Here is a 21,926-nt window from a genome sequence, read left to right as displayed (position 1 = left end):
TTCCGTCGATTTTCCTCATTGGCTATATATATATATGAGTTTATGTCCTCTACAGCATTCACTTATGGCTAATTCTTCAAGTTGTGATTTCTGCTAAGTGAATGTGATCGGACCCTTCCCCCTCTATGCTAAACTCAACCCAATCTATTCACAAATTCTTCATGTGCGTTCTATTAGAAACTCGTTCAAAATCTTCACTGTGTCCTTGTCAGCTGAAGAATTTGCGAACGGAACTTTTAACTTATCTTATCCAAATTTTCGGCTTTGCCGCTCAAACCGTTCCGCATCCCACGAAATACTTATCTATTCACCCACGATCTAACACGATCTCCACTTCTCAGTACGTGAGTGACACATGTCAAGCGAATGAGAAGGGTCAGGGGCACGTTCGTCCAAAATCTTCGGGCGAACAGTTTTTCACCGTGGCTATAAATACCCCCTCTCCCCTTCCTCACTTCCTTTACTCCGCTCGACCTCTCTCCAGCTCGAGCTTCTCAAACCCTAGCACCGCCGCTACTATCGTCACCGGTGAGGAAGAGCTTCATTGCCTCAACCTCGTCGCCGCCGTACTCGCGCCGGCCGCGGATTTCTTCACTCCGCCGCCGCCGTAGTTGTCTTCCTCCGCCAAGTTAGGGCGTGGAAGATCTGCATTGACGAACTTCACATCTCCACATCCCAGTTCGTCGTGTTCTTCGTTCAGGGTAATTAAAAGTTACTTTTACTGCCCTCTTTAATTTAAATGATTTCTACAAAGTCTTCAAATGTCTTTATTCTTCAAATTCTTCACACACTAAACACCTCACATGTCATCTGTTCTTGATTCATTTCTCTAAGCAATAAATTTTCTTCAAGATTCCTCAATTGTGTGGATCTTCGATCTATACAACTCTGGAACCTAAGACAAAGAACGCTTAGTGAAATTCTTCAAGACTCATCTGGTCAAATTCCTCAAACTTGTTCTTTTTGAAAAACTTCTGAGAACGCATATGACCTCTCCAAATTCCTCGCAACTATACTCTGTTCACAGGTACTCATGTCTGCTGCTAAATCTCTAGGTTCTCATCAACTTAACTCATTTGCAGCGTTCCTCGAAGAAAAGTTGCATACTTCTTCAGAGAATTCAATTGTTCAATTCCTCATCTGAAGAAAATGGCTGATGGAAAGAAGTCACAGAAAGGAGGAAAGAGGCCTGAGGTCAACACTACATTTGAAATCCCTGAGGACATCTATGCTGGGTACTGCACACCCCCTGAGGAAGATAAAAATCAGCGCAAGGTGCGCATTCAGAAGATAGAGAGGAGATGGGAAAGAGAGTGGTGGGAGTACAGGTATGTGACTCCCAAGTACATGAAGAAATTCGCACTCAATCCTCCATGCCCAAGACCTCCGTTGGCACCTGGCCAAGAAGCTGATCTCACCAGCCTCAAGCGTGGTGAGGATTATCCTGATGAATGGGCCAAGCGCCAGGCCAAGCTGGCTAGACAAGCCAGAGAAGTAGTGAGGAAATTCAATGAAGACTCTGCTGCTGCAGTTGCCGTTGAGGCCTCTATCAAGCCGAAGAAATCCATTGCAAAGAAGCCTGCGCGTAAGCCAAGTGCTTCACCTTCAATGCCCTCACAGCCAGAATCCTCAAAGCCCTCACGGCCAATTCCTCACGCTGCTCCTGCTCCTCCAAAATCCTCAGCTCCTTCGCATAAGTCCTCAGCTGCTCCGACCAAATCCTCAGCACCTGTGCATCTTGCCACGTGCCAAAGGACTACAGGCATCTCTATTGCCTCAGGAGCTTCAGCTAGTTCCTCAGCTGCTCCAAATTCTTCAACAGGACCCTCTCTGTTGAAGACAAAGACCACTGCTGGACGAGGTTCTCGCCCAAGTCCTCACAAGAAGCAGGTCGCCTTCCAAGTACCGTCTGAAGAAGACGAAGCTGATGATGAAGAACTTGCTGAAATCATCAGAGATAGGCAAGTCAGGGCCGCTAGAGCCAAGGGCACAAATGTGCCTCTGCTTTTGGATCCAAAGTTGATCCTCGACTACATTGATCTCTGGCACAAGGATCCAAACACTCCTATGCCTGACTTCGAGCTGACTCCTGGCCAAAATCATATGCTGACTGCCTTCATCCAAGAAGAGAAATGGAAATTTGAGAAGGCCAGGCAGATCAAGAAAGCGCAGTACAGGAAGGAGAAATTCCTGAAGAACAACGTTGTCTCTATGACAACTGATGATCTAGTGAAGATCCAGTCTGAAATCAAAGTCCTCAGCGATGATTTCAATGCTTACTATGCTGATTGGCAAGGAGCCAAGGTCAGGTTTGTTAAACTGACTGAGAAGTTCACCTCCAATGTTGCAGCCCCATCGCAACAAGAAATTCCTCAAAGTGAAGCATCTGCTCAGCCAACTGAAGAACATGCCAGCACCACTGATGACATTCAGGCTACTGAACAAAATGTGAGTTCCAGGGCTGATGACTGCATTCCAGCCCCTGATGAAATAGCCAGGGCATCCACTAGTGGTGCGCCTGAAGAAAATGAAGAGGAGGGCAACTGCATCAGTTGTGCCTGAAGAAAATCAACCACATTCCTCTGCTCCTCCTGCGCCTACCCCAACTCCAATTCTTCCATCTGCTTCAGATGTGAAGAAGACCAAGGCTGCAGAGCGTGCAGTAGTGAAGAAAAGGAAAGCATCAGCTTCATCAGATTCTTCAGCTCCGAAGAAGATGAAGAAATTGACCAGCTCAGTTGCAAACCCCATTGATGTTGTTTCGATCTCAACCATGCCATCAAAGGACCTTGTTCCTTTTGATGAAGAATATGTGATCCCTAGCGGATCAGATGAAGAAAATCCTTCTGCTGCTTCGTCAGAGCAGATGGATGAAGAAATTGAAGTGGATGAAATCCCTTCAACTCCAGCTGTTTCCTCGCCTATGCCTCAGTTTACTGCTGAAGAGGCCGGCGTTGAAGAAATAGAAGATGAAGACATCGACATTGGTTGTACCACACCAGTGATGAATGATGACTTTTGGGAAAGTCAGCACCCCAATTCTCCACTCTTCACACCTTTACAGCAAATTCCTCAGTCCCCTGTTGCTACTGAAGTACAAATGGGATCTGATGAAGCTCATGCAACCCCATCTGTCCATGAAGAAATTCCAGCCAGTAGTGCTGAAGAAAATGCACATGAAGAATTGAAGACCCAGGCTGCCACTGAAGAGGAACCAGAAATTCCTCAGCCTGAAGAACCTGAGATTGCGATTCCTGGGGTTGTAATGCAACTGACTGACACTCCTCTACCCAAACCAAAGGATCCATTCTCAAGGAAGCAAAAATTCAAGGCTAATGATTTCTTCGGCGAGCACGTATCCTTCACTGATTACAACCCCTATGACTCTGCTCGCATTAGGAAGAGGCGTTTCTGGACTGCCAGCCAGGCAAATTTTTATTCCTCAGTGCTGTTCAACAAAGACAAAGTCTTCGATCATGAGCACATTCCTCACGTGGATATGGAATCTCTGCCGTGCTTCATGCCAGTCCTCAGTGTTCTTCACGACGCTGGGTTGTTAAATTTTGGCACTGATATATGTGATTGGAATGAAGAGCTCATTCTTCAATTTTATGCAACTCTGCACATCACCGGAGAGTCTGAAGATGTGAATTCATGGGTACTGCACTGGATGTCTGAAAATACTCACTACAAGGCACCAGCTACTGAATTTCTTCGTGCTTTGCCTCTCAGTCCTCCCCTTGAAGATGATCGTGAAGACGTACGACTACATCAACCGTGTTGTTCTAACGCTTCCGCTTTCGGTCTATGTAAGTGCATCTAGTGCCCCTTAGTGATTTTGGTGTATTGAAGACTTATAGGTTAAGGGACTAAAGTGTTTATGAGTGTACACAGGTCTATAAGTCTATGAGGAGTTTTATATTTACAGAGAAAGTCGACCCCTAAAAATGAAGTTCTTCGACTGAAGACTTTGGATTTCTGAAGACTTTCTGAAGACTTTGAAAGTGAAGATATTGGTGTGACCTTGAAGACTTGGTATTCATTTGAGGAACATGAAGCGTGAAGACTTTTGTTTTCGTAGTTTCATTTTCTCTTTCTTGAGTCATAGAAAACACCGTACTGTTAAAGGGGGTCGAGGAAATACTAAGGAAAAATTTCCATGTGATGCTCAACTCAAAATCCTACACCTACCAATCCCTTCGAGTGAAGCCATTGGAAATCTCATACAGTTCAGTCATATTCTTCAGTGACAGCGACGAAGTTCTTCTAGTCTCTGAGGAATTTGTTCTGACTGAGGAGTTAGGAATTCGCCAGTGCGGATTGCCTACACAGTGAGGAACATGATAGCCCTGAGGAATTTGATACTCAAATTTCCGACCGTTGCTGTGTTATAAGCCAGCTGTCCCAAAATATCTACCCACCTAACCGTCATATCATTGAAGGGCATTTATGTCTTATCATGTCGGGTTGCTCCCTAGGCTATAAATAGCCGCCCGCTACAACCACTAGCTGGTTGGCTGCTCCGAGAGAAACTGACATTTGTCATTTGAGAGCATCCCATCCTCCGAGGACTTTGAGCGAAAATCATCAAGTGAGGAAAACCCAAACCCAAACACTTACAAACCCAAAGTGATTGAGCATCACTGAAGAGATTGATCTTGCGTGGATCCGACGCTTGTTACCTTTGAAGACTGTGCTTCTTCCAGACGGTTAGGCGTCATGGTCTAGAGCATCCAAGAGGAATTGTGGATCACCGAGTGACCGAGTTTGTGAAGGTTCGGAAGTCACCTGAAGACTTACCACGAGTGATTGGACGAGGTCTGTGTGACCTTAGTTCAAGGAGAATACGGTGAGGACTGTGTGTCCGGGAGTGTGTGTCCTCAGGTTTAAATACCTAGCCGCTCCAACCAGATGTACAACTGAGACAGCAGTTGGAACTGGTCTACCAAATCATTGTCTTCACCAAGCCAACTGGTTCTATTTCCTCAACTCTTTCATTTCCTCATTACTGTGTTGTGTGCTTGTCATATCTGTGTTTGAAGACTTTGACTGAAGACTTTCTCAATTTCCTCAGTTCAATTTCTTCAGTCTGTTTGTCTTCATCCTGTGTTATCCTGTGTTTACGCTTTCTGTACTCTGTGCCTGTCTTCATTTCATCATGATGATCATGCTTGTATCCTGTTATGTTTACTTCTGAGTACTTATTCCACTGCAAGTATTTCTTCGTTAAGGAATTTCCTCACCCGCTAATTCCTCAGTGAAGAATTCATAAAAATCGCCTATTCACCCCCCCCCCCTCTAGTCGATATAACGCACTTTCAGTCTACGAGGGTATGTGGACAACACTCTCCCCTCTCGTTGCTATGCATCACCATGATCTTGCGTGTGCGTAGGAATTTTTTTGAAATTACTACGTTCCCCAACAGTTTTCTATCTACCGTGGGCCTGCAAAGTGATCCAAATCTCAGTGGTTGGGATGTCGTTTATGAAGTGCCGCAACGTGTTAGACCACCTCCCCCCCAATGAAAAGGATTATGAACCTCACATTAACCAAGACACATATGACGAAGGATAATTCTTCCAAGAAACACGTCTTTCCAAAAAACGTTTCAAGAACCGCTCTACTCCACCCCAGAACATTGAAGTAGACAATGATAGTGAATCCGACTTCACCCCTGAGCCAGAAAAAGAGCCGGAAGAAGAAGAAGTTACTGCTGCAGATGACCTGTTGATGCTTGAACGATTACGTAAAGGTGGCCTTCCACATGATGATGCATTTATTAATGATGATGATGAGCACGTCATTACCGATAGTGATGATGATGATGCTTTTATTAATGATGATGATGAGCACGTCATTACCGATAGTGATTATTAGGTATTCAAATTTTTATGTTGTACTTGATTTATATAGTTATTTGTATGATTGTATGTTTTATATAGTTGGTATGTATAATTTTCTTACTTTGTATGATTGTTTCTTATACATAGTGCCATGGTCTTGATGTCCGTCCCCGTCGGCCCTCGCCCGCTTTATGATTCGGATGTGGTAAATTCTCTTTCATAACTATTTGTTGCATTTCGCATTTATGACAATTATGGCCATCAAGTTGACATAGAGATATTTTAATCTAGGAGGTATGTGAACCGGAATTTGAAACTGACCCTCTTGTCGAGATGTTAAATTTAGTTGAAAAAGACAATGAGTATTTGAAAGAAAAAATTAAAAGAATTGAAGAAAAGAAGATGACATTGGAGTTGTATGTTGCCGATGTCATCGATGATCACAAGATGAAGATGAATGCAATGCGCTTGAAGATGGATGCAATGCGCCTGAAGCTTAAGAAGATTAGCAAAATTTGCCATTGATAATGAGGCTTCGTATCATTATGCCGTTGGATCAATTGTTACCTTAGTTGCGATCTTCATCACATTTGTTGTGATGAGGGTAATTTTTCTCTAGTGTTTTGCTTTACAAATGGATACTTAGCTTATTTTCCTCCTAAATGGCATAATTACCTAAGTTAGACAAAAAATGAGCTATACTTAGCTTATTCTGTTCATTTATGACATACTTAGCATACTTAGGTCAAAAATGGCATGATAATCTTTGTTACCTCCAAAATGCTATAGACTTAGCTTATTTTCCTCGAAAATGACATAATAACCTTACTAAACTCCAAAATGACCTACTTACCTAGCTTAGCTCTAAAATGACCTACACTTAGCATTTTTACCTAGCTTAGCAATAAAATGGCATTTTTACCTACCTTAGTTAGAAGAAGAAGAAGATAAATAAGAGGAGAGGAGAAAAAGAAAGAGAAGAAAAAAATCTTCTTCTTCTTCTTCTTCTTCTTCTAACTAGTCTTCTTCTTCTTCTTCTTCTTCTTCTAACTTTCATCTTTCCCAATTTGCAGATTTGCTTTACATGAGGAAGCTTGGATTCATGGAGTGTACTATTCTTCTGGTGCTTCCTTGTTGTTTATGAAAACTTGTTTGGATATGTATGTCTATATGGATATGTTATTGGAAACTTGTTTCTGGTTATGTATATATGGATATGTTGGACTTTTTTGAACTATGTTGTTGGATATATATGTTGGATTTGATGAAATATGTTGTTGGACATGCTGTTATATGCTGTTGGATATGTTGGATATGTATGCATGTATATCTGTGTTTGAAACCATGTCTAATTAAATGAATTTAAATAAAAACAGGGGATATATAGCCTCTTTGCCGTTCGCTAGCAGATGGCAAAGAGCTTTGCCGTCTTCTAGCGGACGGCAAAGAGGACACGTGGCAGCTACCTGTGCAACCTGGGAACACTGGCTGCCTATTTGGTCATTTTGTCGTCTGCTAGCAGACGGCAAAGAGGGCCATCTATGCTGTCCGCTGGCAGACGGCATAGCTGGCCACGTGGCAGCTTCCCGGTGCTGGCCTAGCTAAGCTCTTTGTCGTATGTCAGCGGACGGCAACGAGCGCCGTTAACCCCCTAACGGCTCTCACCCCACCCCCACTGCCGTCCGTTATCTTTGCCGTCTGCTGGCCTCGGACGGCGGATGGCACAACCCTGTAACACCCCGCATGTAACTTGCCATATTTGTAACTCCGACTCTTGCCATTTCCGGCTATGTGCTATGATTTTCCCTCCGTTGTCGGGTTTTGTCTTTCGTTTTGTATTTTGTCATGTCATGCATTTTCATATCATGTCATCATGCGCATTGCATTCGCATACGTGTTCGTCTCATGCATCCGAGCATTTTCCCCGTTGTCCGTTTTCCAATCCGGCGCTCCTATCTCCTCCGGTGCACCCCTCTTGTTTTCTTTCGTGTGCGTGTGTCAAACTTTCTCGGAATGGACCGAGGCTTTTCAAGTGGTCTTAATATACCACCCGGAGACTACCGGTCAAGTTTCGTTCCATTCGGAGGTCGTTTGGTACTCCAACGGTTAACCGGGCATCCGCAATGTCCATTTGAGTGTCCAGCAAAACCCCCCTCTAAAACCAGCCCAAATCCCACCAAACTCTCTTCCATGCTCTAGGTCGTTCGATCACGATCGTGTGGCCGAAAACCGCACCTCATTTGGAGCCTCCTAGCTCCCTCTACCTATTTATATGTGGGCATCCGAAAAACGCTCGCAGATCAAACCCTAACCCGCTCCTCCGCGCCGCCGGACACGTCCGCCCGGGGCCGGACATATCTCCACCGACGGCCGCGACGAATCGCGCGCCGCCACGTCATCAGCCCCGCCGCCGCCACCGCGCCGGGCCGCGGGCCCGCCGGCCCGCACCGCCACCGCGCGCGCCTCCCGCGCCGGCCGCCGCCGCCTCCCGCGCCGGCCGCCACCGCCGCCATCGCCACCCCGTCGCCACCGTCGCGCCGCCGGAGCTCCGCCGCCGGCGCCCCTCCTCCGGCCACCCGAGGCGCCACCTCCAGCCTCCTTCTCCTCCCTCCGGCCCCCTCGCCGCAGCCTCCTTCCTCCCACCGGCGAGCGCCATCGACCGGAGCAGGAGCCCGAGCCCTCACGGCCAGATCCGATCGGTAACAGTGGCGTTGACCTTTTCCCTGACCTTTTTTTCCTCCAAGTCATTGTAGTTCAACAGCAAGTGCCTCTGTTCGTATAGCTATAACTCTGTGCATGAAGCTCTGATTCGCGCGTGTAATATGTCAAATTGTTCGTCTTGTGATGATCTTCATTTTGTTCAATTGCACCATGTTCATTAGAGGTCATCTTGATGCCCAAATCTCTGTTGGAAGAGGGCTAGTTGCTGTTATTCTCTGGTTCTTAGCAGAACTTGGAGATTTGTCATTTTTGTATCATTTAATCTGTGCATCTTTTGAGCATGAGCTCTACATGTGTTTTAAATTATGCCATGCCATCTTTCCAGTGGTGTAGTCCATGTATTTTTGTGATCTCTGTGGTGACTAGCACAAGCATGCAAAGTAGGCCCCGTAATATTTCTGATTTCAGAGACTTAGTGATTTCTCCAAGTCCTTGTCTGCTGTAATTTTGTTGCCATGTAAACATGATGCTACAGAGAGATCCATGCATATTTTGGAGATGTTCAGTAAGGATGTTTTGTAGCTATAGTTGTAATTGATCCATTACTGCAATTTTTTGCAATTATGGAGTGCCATAGAATGACTCAATCTTGCTCTATTTTTGCTATAAAATATTTCTGGCAGATTCTTAACATGATATGCAATTGTGCCAAGCTTATTGTAGTTGATCCATACATGCTATGCAATTGTTCTTACCATTCTTAGCTTCATAAATATGCCATCTTGCTGTAGGTATGCTTGGTTTGTCATGCATTGCTATGTAGTGAGTGCATCAAGCTCACAAAGAGGCCTACATATTATTATTTCTGCCATGCTCTGTTTTCTGCTAAGTCTGGAACCTGATAACGAAACTTGCTATGTTTACATGCTTTCCATCATATCTTCTGGTCCTTTTTGGCTTATGGTCAGTAAGGGACTTTTGTCATGTGCTTTTAATAGAACACTACCATGCCTTGTTTTGCTATGTTGAGTTCCTGTAGCATGTTGATTTCGTGCTCTGAACATTGCTACCTGATGCTGTTTACTGCCATGTCCAGTTTTTCACCAAGTCTGTGAACCTGTAATCTTTTGCACTTTTGCCATGCTTGTTTGAGCTTGATATGTTGTGATCTAGCCATAGCTCAATGTTCATCTTTTGTCAAGAATCTCCTGTAAATTACTGCCATGTGCTTTGTTGCTATGTTGGGGTGCTGTAGCATTGTTGCTTGTTGCATTTTAAGTGCTATCTTGCTGTTAATCGCAGATTCGTGTCATTCTTGTTTTGCTTGCCATTTGCAAACCGTGCATCCGATTCCGGTGATCTTTATATCGATTCCGACCGAAATCATCTCACCTTTCCAGTGGCATGATTGGTTTGCCAAGTTACTGCCATGTTCATCATTTTCCTTCCGGAGCACGCATAGGCATCGCATATCATATCTTGCATATCATACATGTTTTGCATCATGTTGCTTGTGCATTTCTCGTTGTTGATTGTGGTTCCGTTTGTTTGTGTTCTTGTCTTGGGTAGAGCCGGGAAATGAGTTCGTGAACGAGGAACCTGTCGAGTACGCTTACGAGGATCAAGCTTTTGACAACTCTGAGAACCTTGCAGGCAAGATGACCACCCCTCGAAATCACTTCTATCTTTGCTATGCTAGTTGTTCGCTCTATTGCCATGCTCCGCTACCTATCACTTGCTATATCATGTCTCCCATTTTAGCCATGTCAGCCTCTAACCATCCCTTCCTAGCAAACCGTTGTTTGGCTAAGTTACCGCTTTTGCTCAGCCCTTCTTATAACGTTGCTAGTTGCAGGTGAAGTTGAAGTTTGTTTCATGTCGGAACATGGATATGTTGGGATATCACAATATCTCTTATTTAATTAATGCATCTATATATATTTGGTAAAGGGTGGAAGGCTCGGCCTTATGCCTGGTGCTTTGTTCCACTCTTGCCGCCCTAGTTACTGTTATACCGGGATTATGTTCCTTGAGTTTGCGTTCCTTACACGGTCGGGTGATTTATGGGACCCCCTTGATAGTTCGCCTTGAATAAAACTCCTCCAGCAAGGCCCAACTTTGGTTTTACCATTTGCTACCTAAGCCTTTTCCCCCGGGTTTTCGCGAGCCCGAGGGTCATCTTATTTTAACCCCCCGGGCCAGTGCTCCTTCGAGTGTTGGTCCGAACCGAGCAGCCTGCGGGGCCATCTCGGGGAAACTCGAGGTCTGGTTTTACTCATAGCTTGACTTATCCGGTGTGCCCAGAGAACAAGATATGTGCAGCTCCTATCGGGATTTGTCGGCACATTCGGGCGGCTTTGCTGGTCTTGTTTTACCATTGTCGAGATGTCTTGTAGACCGGGATTCCGAGACTGATCGGGTCTTTCCGGGAGAAGGTTTATCCTTCGTTGACCGTGAGAGCTTATGATGGGCTAAGTTGGGACACCCCTGCAGGGTATTATCTTTCGAAAGCCGTGCCCGCGGTTATGAGGCAGATGGGAATTTGTTAATGTCCGGTCGTAGATAACTTGTCACTTGACCCAATTAAAATACATCAACTGCGTGTGTAGCCGTGATGGTCTCTTCTCGGCGGAGTCCGGGAAGTGAACACGGCCTGAGTTATGTATGACGTAAGTAGGTGTTCAGGATCACTTCTTGGTCATTGCTAGATGACGTCCGTTCCGTTACTTCTCTTCTCGCTCTCATTTGCGCAAGTTAGCCACCATATATGCTTTTGCCGCTGCAGCTCCACCTCTTTGCACCATCCTTTCCTACAAGCTTAAATAGTCTTGATCTCGCGGGTGTGAGATTGCTGAGTCCCCGTGACTCATAGATTCTACCAAAACAGTTGCAGGTGCCGACGATGCCAGTGCAGATGACGGCGTCGATCTCAAGTGGGAGTTCGACGAGGAACGTGGTCGTTACTATGTGTCTTTTCCTGATGATCAGTAGTGGAGCCCAGTTGGGACGATCGGGGATCTAGCATTTGGGGTTGTCTTATTTTCATCTGGATTTTGACCGTAGTCGGTCTATATGATTGTATTTTGGATGATGTATGATGATATTTATGTATTGTGTGAAGTGGCGATTGTAAGCCAACTCTTTATCCCATTCTTGTTCATTACATGGGATTGTGTGAAGATGACCCTTCTTGCGACAAAACCACCATGCGGTTATGCCTCTAAGTCGTGCCTCGACACGTGAGAGATATAGCCGCATCGTGGGCGTTACAAACCCTTTGCCGTCCGTTTCTAGGAAGCGGACGGCAAAGAAGGCCTTTGCTGGCACACGTTCAGACGGACGGTTTGCCGTCCGCTGGCTGACGGCAAAGACGTTTGCCGTCCGGGATCTATGCCTTTGCCGTCCGCCATGGCGGACGGCAAAGAAGCTGATTCCAGTAGTGATTCATATAGAGTCATACTTTGTTCTAGATATCGAGTTGTAATATTGAGTTGTAAGTAAATAAAAGTGTGATGATCATCATTATTAGAGCATTTTCCCAGTGAGCAAAGGATGATGGAGACTATGATTCCCCCACAAGTCGAGATGAGACTCCGGACGAAAAAAAGAGGCCAAAAAAGAGAGAGCCCAAAAAAATGAATGAGAGAAAACGAGAGAAGGGGCAATGCTACTATCCTTTTACCACACTTGTGCTTCAGAGTAGCACCACGTTCTTCATATAGAGGGTCTCTTGAGTTATCACTTTCATATACTAGTGGGAATTTCATTATAGAACTTGGCTTGTATATTCTGATGATGGGCTTCCTCAAATGCCCGAGGTCTTCATGAGCATGCAAGTTGGATGCACACCCACTTAGTTTTCAGTTGGAGTTTTCATACACTTATAGCTCTTAGTGCATCCGTTGCATGGCAATCCCTACTCCTCGCATTGACATCAATTGATGGGCATATCCATAGCTCGTTGATTAGCCGCGTCGATGTGAGACTTTCTTCCTTTTTGTCTTCTCCACACAACCTCAACCACCATATTCTATTCCACCTATAGTGTGGCTCACACTCATGTATTGCGTGAAAGTTGAAAAGGCTTGAGAACATTAAAAGTATGAAACAATTGTCTGGCTAGTCATTGGGATTGTGCATGATGAAATACTTTGTGTGATGAAGATGGAGCATAGCCAGACTATATGATTTTGTAGGGATAACTTTCTTTTAGCCATGATATTTTGAGAAGACACGATTGCTTTATTAGTATGCTTGAAGTATTATTGTCTTTATGTCAAATTATAGACTATTGCTTTGAATCACTCGTGTCTTAATATTCATGCCATGATTAGATTATGTGATCAAGATTATGCTAGGTAGCATCCACATCAAAATTATCTTTTTTTTATCATTTACCTACTCAAGGACGAGAAGGAATTAAGCTTGGGGTGCTGATACGTCTCCGTCGTATCTATAATTTTTGATTGTTTCATGCCAATATTTTACAACTTTCATATACTTTTGGCAATTTTTTATACTATTTTTGGGACTAACATATTGATCCAGTGCCCAGTGCCAGTTCCTATTTGTTGCATGTTTTTAGTTTCGCAGAATATCCATACCAAACGAAGTCCAAACACAATAAAAACTTATAGAGGTTTTTTTTGGAATATATGTGATTTTTGGGAATTGGAATCAACGCGAGACGATGCCCGAGGGGCCCATAAGCCCTAGAGGTGCGCCCCTACCCTGGGCATGCCTGGGAGGCTTGTGGCCACCCCGTAAGGCAGTTGGTGCCCTTCTTTCGCCGCAAGAAAGATAATATCCGGATAATAATCGTGTTAGAATTCAGTCCAATCGGAGTTACGGATCTCCGGGATCAAGAAACGGTGAAAGGACAGAAAACAGGAACGCAGAAACAGAAGGAAACACACAGAGAGAGATCCAATCTTGGAGGGGCTCCCGCCCCTCCGCCGCCATGGAGGCTAAGGACCAGAGGGGAAAGCCTTCTCCCATCTAGGGGGAGGTCAAGGAAGAAGAAGAAGGAGGAGGGGGGGGCTCTCTCCCCCTCTCTCCCGGGACGCCGAAACACCGCCGGAGCAATCATCATGTGACGGCGATCTACACCAACACCTCCGTCACCTTCCCCAACATCTTCATCTATATTCCGCGGTCCACTCTCCCGCAACCCGCTGTACGCTCTACTTGAACATGGTGCTTTATGCTTCATATTATTATTCAATGTTGTGTTGCCATCCTATGATGTCTGAGTAGATTTTTGTTGTCCTAACGGTGATTGGTGGAATTGCTATGATTGGCTTAATTTTCTTGTGGTTATGTTGCTGTCCTTTGGTGCCCATCATATGAGCGCGCGTGTGGATCACACCATAGGGTTAGTTGTATGTTGATAGGACTATGTATTGGAGGGCAAGGGTGACAGCAGCTTTAGCCTAGCATAGAAATTGACGCACACGGGATTGAAGGGGGACCAATATATCTTAATGCTATGGTTGGGTTTTACCTTAATGAACGTTAGTAGTTGCGGATGCTTGCTAATAGTTCCAATCATAAGTGCATAGAATTCCAAGTAATAGATGACATGTTAGAAGTGGCCTCCCCCACATAAAACTTGCTATCGGTCTAGTAACGTTGTCATTTGCTTAGGGACAATTCTGCAACTCCTACCACCATATTTTCACACTCGCTATACTAACTTAATTGTTTATTTATCCAAACAGCCCCTAGTTTTTATTTACGTGCTTTTTATTATCTTACAAACCTTACAACACCTACGAAGTACTTCTAATTTCATACTTGTTCTAGGTAAAGTGAACGTTAAGCGTGCGTAGATGTATCGATGGTCGATACAACTTGAGGGAATATTTGTTCTACCTTTAGCCCTTGTTGGGTTCGACATCTTACTTATCGAAAGAGGCTACAACTGATCCCCTACATTTGTGGGTTATCAAACATCATGATCGGCTCATGCAACGGCGGATGGCGAGGGTTTGGCGGTTGTGATTAGGGCAGAGGCAACCAGAGGAGTGGGCTTTTGCGTGGGAGTAGTGGTGGGATCATGAGAATGCGCGAGCTCCAGCTCAGTTTGGGGTGGGTCCGAGGTGTTAGAGTTCGATGTGGTGGACATCCAGACTGCCCCGATTTTGGTGTTGGTTTGTGGGATTCGCACGTCCAGACAAAATTTTAGATTAGCCATGTTGGATGGCTAAAAGTGTCTGTACCGTTCGGTCCGAACATTTGGGGTCGCTTAGGTGATCCGAATTTGAGTTGCCCTGAGCTAAGATTTGTTGCTTGATTTACTAGCACTAGTCGTAGCCATCGGTGGCGCCCTCAGGTGGCGCACGGACGCCCTGCACCACCCATCAACCATCATAGTGTTGGCCTCCGCCGCCACCACCACCTTCTCCTCCTCCCACCCCTCTCCGTCCTCCTCTGCCACACCAACTCCCTCGAGTTGCCGGTGCCCGCCACCCGCTGCCGGGCACCGCCTCGTTGCCGGACACTGACCCAGCTTCTCCATCGCGACGTCATTCGACAAGGGTCTACGTTATATTTGAATAACGAAGCTGAAAAGGTATACTTTTGAAATGTTGTGAACTGTGTGAGGTAGAAACGATTTTTTTTGAATTATTGTGGTTTGAAATTTGAGTTAAACTGAGTTGGTATGCAAACACATACTCCCTCCATTTCGAAATAAGTGTCGCTAATTTAATGTAAAGTTGGTATAAAATTGTACTAAACCAACAACGCTTACTTATTTTAGGTTATTTTAGGACGAAGGAGTATCAAACTCAGTGAGTGCTGCATGACTGTTCGGAACAGAGCACAGAAGAACATGCGAAGACACGAGTCTTCACTTCATGAGCAATTCGTTGCTTCATTTGCTCTACCACTACCACCCATCTCAGCCACCGGCGGCGACCTCAGATGGGCACCCGGGCGCGCCGCGCCACCCATCACCGCGCTCACCTCCGCCTCCGCCACCGCCACCTTCTCCTCCTCCTCCCGCTGCTGCTCCTCCTCCTCCTCCCGCCCCTCTCGGCGCTCCTCCTCCGCCGCGCCAACTCCCTGGGCCGCCGGTGCCTGCCCCCCGCCGCCGGGCGCCGCCCCCTCGCCGGGCAGCGGCTCAGCTTCTCCATCGTCACGCTCTCTGACGAGGGCCTGTCGGGCCGAGGGGTGCGGGGGCGGTCTTTCCGCGGCGTGCTGGCGGCCACCGCGCGGAACAAGCGCGCCTACGCGGCCGCGCACGGGTACGGCCTCGCCGCGCTGCCCCACGGCGCGGTCGACCCCCGCCGCCCGCCCGCCTGGAGCAAGGTCCTCGCCCTCCGCGCCCGCCTGCGCCGCCACCACTGGCTCTTCTGGAACGACGCGGTGGGTCGCCGCGGCCGCGCCACCACTCCCCTGTTGGTTTATGCTCTCCTACACTAAGAAAATAGTATCTGATGGTTATTAGTTTCTTATTACATCGTGGTGGTGTATTGATCTTAATCGACTATTGATTTCAGGACACGCTGGTTACCAACCCCGACATCGCGTTGGTAAGCCTGATGCATATATGGAATCTTGTTCTTACCTCTTGATGTTTCGTTTTGAGTTAATGTAATTTTGTTTCTCCTGATTGCTGGTGCTGAAGGAGGAGATTTTGTTCTCGGTGATTGGGCATAGTGATTTCGATGCATCGCCTGATCTCATTCTGACAGAGGATATCAACGGGGTGAATGCTGGTAGGCGAAACTTGCACATTGTTCATTTTTACTTTATGTTTATCAAAATCATTTGACTAGCAAAGATACATCCATGATAATTCATTTCAATTTTCTTATTATTTCGTTGGTATAGTTCACAATCTTTACATTACCGTTCTTATAGACAGGAGGTTCAGCACAAAATAAGATATGGACATCTCATCCGTCAAATATTAACCATGCTCCTTGTGTAGGACTGTTCTTCATAAGGAGGTCGAAATGGAGTGAGAGATTTTTGGATACATGGTGGAACCATACATCATTTGTACAATTTGGTTCCACAAAAAGTGGGGATAATGCAGCACTGAAGCATATTGTGGATCACTTGTCACCTGAAGAAACACAAGCACACGTCCGTATAGCAAAGATGCAGTGCCTTTTCAACTCATATCCCTGGGTTGCTACGTGGAAATCAGTTCACCGCCTGATCTTCCACCCGTCCACTACATGGAAAGGTTTCCTGATATGCTTATTCACTACTCATTCCATAGATGCTACAATTATTTACAGTCGAATGTGAAAGAGGTACTCGATTGATAATGAAGACTGGATCTCCTAAGAGTTCTTCAGATTTATCTCATTATCTACTATGCTCATATTACTTCTTGGGTTTGCCAAAAGTTAACATAGCAGGTGCAAATTGAAGTGCTACATGTGCCTTTTGTGATTGAATATCAGTCCATACTAAGCTCAACGGTGCACTGGTATTTAGAATTGAGCACATGATATATGTGGTTTAAGTGTAATGTTTCTGAATACATGATTGTTCCCAGAAACAGGGAGGCTGTTACTCATGAACAAGAAAGATGACATGTACTGTTCTCTGCCAATTCATGTAAAGTCCTCACAAGAAAAATATCATATGTAACATGTCAGTTTATATGACCAACCAGACACTGGGTTGTTCTTGGTCACCTTATTCTTGTTGGCCACTGTTTCACTAATTTATAATCAAATTTTAGTTCCTTTCTTTAGAAGAAGTCTTGCCTGTTATGTATGGCACATATCAGGTGCAAGCAATTTCGTGAAAATATGAAAAATTAGGCCTGGATGAATTTAGAAGGTGGACATTAGTTGATCAAACATCTGTTCGAAGTGTCAACTTCAAACTTGACTCGTGTTAGGAGAAAGGAGAAGCCCTTGAAATATTATAAGTTATAGAAACACATAAAAAAGACAAAAGTTGCCACTGACAACAGCTTTCTCCTTTTTATTTATCATAACACAAATAAATTTTAAATTGAAAATTGAAAGCTCTGTTTGATGAATTAAATACTTCTCCTGGATTCTTTTTATAAAACTATCCATGCTGCATGCTTATTTGGTGCTTGAATCAGGATTGTTTTTCAAATCCTCACTAAATTCACGTTGTTACTTCATACATTGCCATTATCATCTGCACATAGTTGCTCAGTGCATGTTGACTGTGCAGGGGCTTATTCAGATGGAGATTTCATGGTCCATTTTGCTGGCCTAAATGACAAGCGAGGCTGGACATCAAGAATTCTTAGAGAGATGACTCACTGATGAGGATAATTACCCCACTTTAAGCTGACTGAGAACGATCGAGAAGTTTATGTGAAGAGCAAGAGCCTGATTGTTTTTGCATCATATTCTGTTGTAGACTGCCATTTTAGTTGGACAGCATGTTCCGTTTCTGATCATCTGTTATTAAAAGGTTGTCTCCCCCTAACTACTTCTGCAAACCTCTCATCCAGCCATGTCACAAAAATACTCGACATTCATTTCTGGACAGCTCTTATGCACAGGTGTTTGATTCAGAAGCACATCACAGTCATCTGCCTCCATTAATACCTCGCCAATATCCACCGATCTCTCACATCCAACAGATCAACATCACAACACGACATCAACCCACCAAGGCTTCTCTGCCATCACCGGGGAATGTGGAGCTGCTGCTGCTCTACGACTTACTATGTGGTTAGTGTAAAAAGTGGCAGCATTGGACCTTGGCATGCCACTGACATTCTTGAGAGGCACCTGTTGTCGTCCACTTGTGTCTGTTTGCGAATCTGCAGGTATGATCATATTCCAGTAATCACTCTTGATAGGCAGCATCCTTTTGATACTTTCTTGTGGCTGTTGTAGATTTTCCATATAGTTGATCCAGTAGTCAGCCTCCTTCTCCCGATAGTTTCTCTAGGATTTGTTTTTGTATTCTCTGATTGCACCAATGCGTGTTTTTTTAGCTTGATTTATGATTTATCTACGGTAGGAACTTATTGTTCCAAGAACTGTAGGAATTTTTGCCAATTGAAATGGGAACTTGAACGGTTCAGGCTCAACTTGTCGGTTCATTCAACCTTTTGGTGTTAGGTTTGGCAGTAGAAGAGATGTAGATCACATCCTGAGAACCCTCACTGCAGCCTGGGCAGGCAATGCAAAGTCTGTGAGTTAAATGTCACTAATTAAACTCCACATCCATCTGACCTCTATATGAGTGTTTTTGCCACCATCTAACTCCCTCCCCTCATTCATCTCCCTTTGATTTTCAGTTGCAATCCCCACCCGTACATCTACTCGTGCAGTTAATTTCACAACAGGGCAAAATATCCGAATCGGTTGGTTACTTGTATTAGCAGCACACCTAATCCTGACAGTACGTGATTTCAAAAATCATCTTTTACCGCCTGTTGTGTATATCTGAATGTCTATTGTACTGCTCTGAGAGATTTATTTATCCAGCGATAAAAGTGTGGTGCCAGTGCCGCACGGTTACGGACCATGCTAGTATCTTGCTTGTGCTTGCATCCATTACATTGCTGCCATCATCCCATGAAAATTCTCATATTAGTGTACTATTTTCACAAGTTTCTGTTGTCTAATCTCCCTTTAAATTTGCTTCGGTCCTTCTGGATTCGTTAAATTGCGCGACTGAAACGCAAAATGTCAGTGCTTCTCCGTGGGGGCCTCTGAACTAGACTCGATTTTCACATGGTGTTGAAGCTACATCCATCCCCACCCACCTGGAGAACGGCCCCTGGCTTGGTGCGGTCGGATCTGGCGAGCTGGCCGGATCTGGCGCCCTGGTGGCTGGGGGTCAGGAGGCGGCTCGGCCGGCAACAAGGTCGGCGTTGCTGCTAACCATAAACCGTGCGGGAGAAGCGTGGGAGATGAATGGCACCCTTGCTCGGTGTTGCATCCTCCTGAATCCTGATGGTGGTTTGGAAAGCTCGATGCTGCTGCGGGTGGGAGAACGAGATGGTGGTGGCTGGAGGGAGAGGAATGGCGTCGTTGTGGTTGTTGCATCCTTCGTCGGGAGATGAATGGCCCATAGACGTTGCATCCTCGAGGAGACGAATGGCGTCCTGCTTGGTTGCATCCTTCTGATGGGAGAAGAATGGCGCCGTTGTGGGAGTTGCATCCTCCGTCCAGTGGGGACGTAGATGCAAGGTTGGAAGCACGTCATGCTTGCCAGGGAGGTGCGGTTGGTCGTGGAGGCAGGGGTAGTGGTTTGGTGTGTAGGCTGATTGGATCCTGGGCTCGAGCTGTGTAGGTGAGACGGCCGGCGAAATCCGGTTGTGGCCGGAGTCGTCGATGGCGGCGCTTTCTGGCGTCGCTCCCTCGTTGGAGGCATCGATGTAGCTGCTTCCACCTTGCCTTTCCTGTCGTGCTCCAGGGGGAAACCCTTGATCAAGTGTAGATCGGACGATGGCGGCGCTATCTGGCGTCGTGTTTCCTCTTGGGGGCATCGTCTTGGAGGTGGATCCGGCCAGAAGGACCCGTGGCTCGTGAAGATGTGTGTGTTGTATGCCGAACGACGCTGTTTGTATGGTTTTTGGGTCAAGTTTCCCTCGTAAACTGGACCAACATTCTTCCCCTGATCAATGAATTTGGTAGCAACTAAAAAAATCCCCACCCACCACCCACCACCCAATGCGACTCTTTCTTGCTCCTCTTTTCAGTTTATCTCGCTTGCTTTTTCCCCAGGATCTGAAACCAGAACCAAATTTAGTGGTGACTAGCTTTCAGCTTTTGATCCCTGAGCGCACGCATATGTGGCTGGTGAAAGGAGTGGAGGAGATGAGAATGAGAAAGTATTCCCGGTGCTCACTGATTGCCGCCGTACGTCGAATGGAACCGGAGAAAGGAGTGGCTGGAGATCACGGGCGCATACACCGTCCATGCCGTCGGAATCGCATTCCCCTCCCACTCGCCTCCTCTTTATATCGCGTCCCTCACAACTTCTTCTCCGCCCCAACACACACACACACACACACACACACACACACACACACACACACAAGGGCCTTCCTCGTGAAGCAGAGCTCGATCGGCTCCGAGAACCTCGCACAAGTAAGTCCCTAAGTGTGTTTCTCTGGTCTTTGTGCAATAATGATCGTTCTTTCGTTCCTTTGTTGCAGATGTTCTAGTTACGAGTGGTAAGATCGAGAAAATGCTACTAGTCTCTAATCTAATTGTTGGCATGTTTTAGGTCCCAGGCCATGATCAGAGACATATCTTCCCGTACATCGTGGGCGAGGATGAAGAAGAACATGACGATGAGCTTCCCGACGAGGAGCCGGCGTTTTTGCCGGTTGAACGACCTCACCATGTCGACCGCCTCTCCTCGACAAGTGCCAGGGAGATCTGCTCGTGCCATGATGAGGTCGTTCAACCAGCAAAACAACGGCGGTCGTCGTCGGCGGCAGGCCCCGTGGCGCCCAAGCCCTCACGGGACACTGAGGCGCAGGACCTGCAAGGTGGTAGGAGGTGGACACCTTTAGGCACTCGTCAGTGACCATCATGTTCTTTAGAACTGGGTCTCACCCCATTAGCTAGGCCTGCAAGGAGTGCAGTTAGCCCACCCGCGTCCGGCCAGCCGGCGTCAGCGGTGGCGACCACAGAGTCGGCAAAGCGCGCCTCGCCGTTCACCTCGAGGGCGTCGTGGAATGGACGGTACCTCTCCATGGCGTCGTGTGGGCCTGCGGCATAGCAGTTGGTTCTGCACATGAAGTAGTGAGTATACGGAAGACGAAAACAGCCTCCGAGATGATACCCATGGTTTGCTCTAGCTCGAGCCTATTAGTTTTTCTATGATTTGTTTGTGTGTCGTCTGATTGTGCCAATGTGTTCTCGTTTACGAGCCTGCAATGATCTACCTATATTAGGAACTTATTGTTCCACGAACTGTAGGATTATTTGCCAACTGAAACTGGAACTTGAACGGTTCAGGCTCAACTTGTCGGTTAATTCAACCTCTTGCTGCTGGGTTTGGAAGTAGCACAGATGTAAACACACATCATGGGAACCCTCACTGCAGCCTGGGCAGGCTCTTTTTTCTTTTTGGTATCTTTCAAGTTACAAGAGGTTGTTGTTTGTCCCCGTCAGGTGCCGCTGAAGCTACTGCTAACTGCGGAAAGAACTTGGTTGGTGAATGCTCAAACAAAGTTTGGCGTCGATCGGGCGCTGACGCGGTATCATGCACAAGTCATACTGATGATGGTGGGTGCTGTGAGCCAGTTGGGTGGGTTCTTGAGAGCCTGTCGTGCAAAGAGATAATGCTGTCAATGTGATGGGTAAACTAGACGTGGTATATTGTTTGTAGGTGCTTCAGAACGAGTTTCTGTAATTAGACTACGTGGTTAAAAAAGTTTGAAAATGGAACTGCAGATTCTTGTTGAAGGTGACTTTGTAGGTAAGAAGAAAAGGGTT

At 46.1% G+C, this 21,926-nt stretch overlaps 1 protein-coding gene across 6 annotated transcripts; it reads left to right on the top strand.

The window, feature by feature from the left end:
* The first annotated feature begins 15,318 nt into the window (after positions 1-15,318).
* Positions 15,319-21,896, top strand: LOC123165909 (alpha-1,2-galactosyltransferase gmh3). 6 transcript variants are annotated; one of them, XM_044583663.1, is made up of 8 exons: positions 15,319-15,876; positions 16,011-16,043; positions 16,139-16,229; positions 16,445-16,705; positions 17,683-17,928; positions 18,020-18,289; positions 18,588-20,567; positions 20,707-21,445. In XM_044583663.1, exons 1-5 carry the CDS (start codon positions 15,433-15,435, stop codon positions 17,775-17,777), a joined length of 924 nt encoding a protein of 307 aa, XP_044439598.1. In that variant the 5' UTR covers positions 15,319-15,432; the 3' UTR covers positions 17,778-17,928; positions 18,020-18,289; positions 18,588-20,567; positions 20,707-21,445. The 6 variants fall into 6 exon arrangements, with proteins under 6 accessions (XP_044439598.1, XP_044439599.1, XP_044439596.1 ...); XM_044583664.1 differs by having other exon boundaries at positions 18,007-18,289; XM_044583661.1 differs by having other exon boundaries at positions 17,683-18,289; positions 18,588-18,660; positions 18,767-20,567.
* The last annotated feature ends 30 nt before the right edge of the window (positions 21,897-21,926 follow it).

This window comes from Triticum aestivum, chromosome 7D, assembly GCF_018294505.1.
Source record: "Triticum aestivum cultivar Chinese Spring chromosome 7D, IWGSC CS RefSeq v2.1, whole genome shotgun sequence".
Classification (NCBI taxonomy): domain Eukaryota; kingdom Viridiplantae; phylum Streptophyta; class Magnoliopsida; order Poales; family Poaceae; genus Triticum; species Triticum aestivum.
The sequence above is the reverse complement of the archived record's forward strand: the minus strand, read 5'-3'. Positions and strand labels throughout refer to the sequence as shown.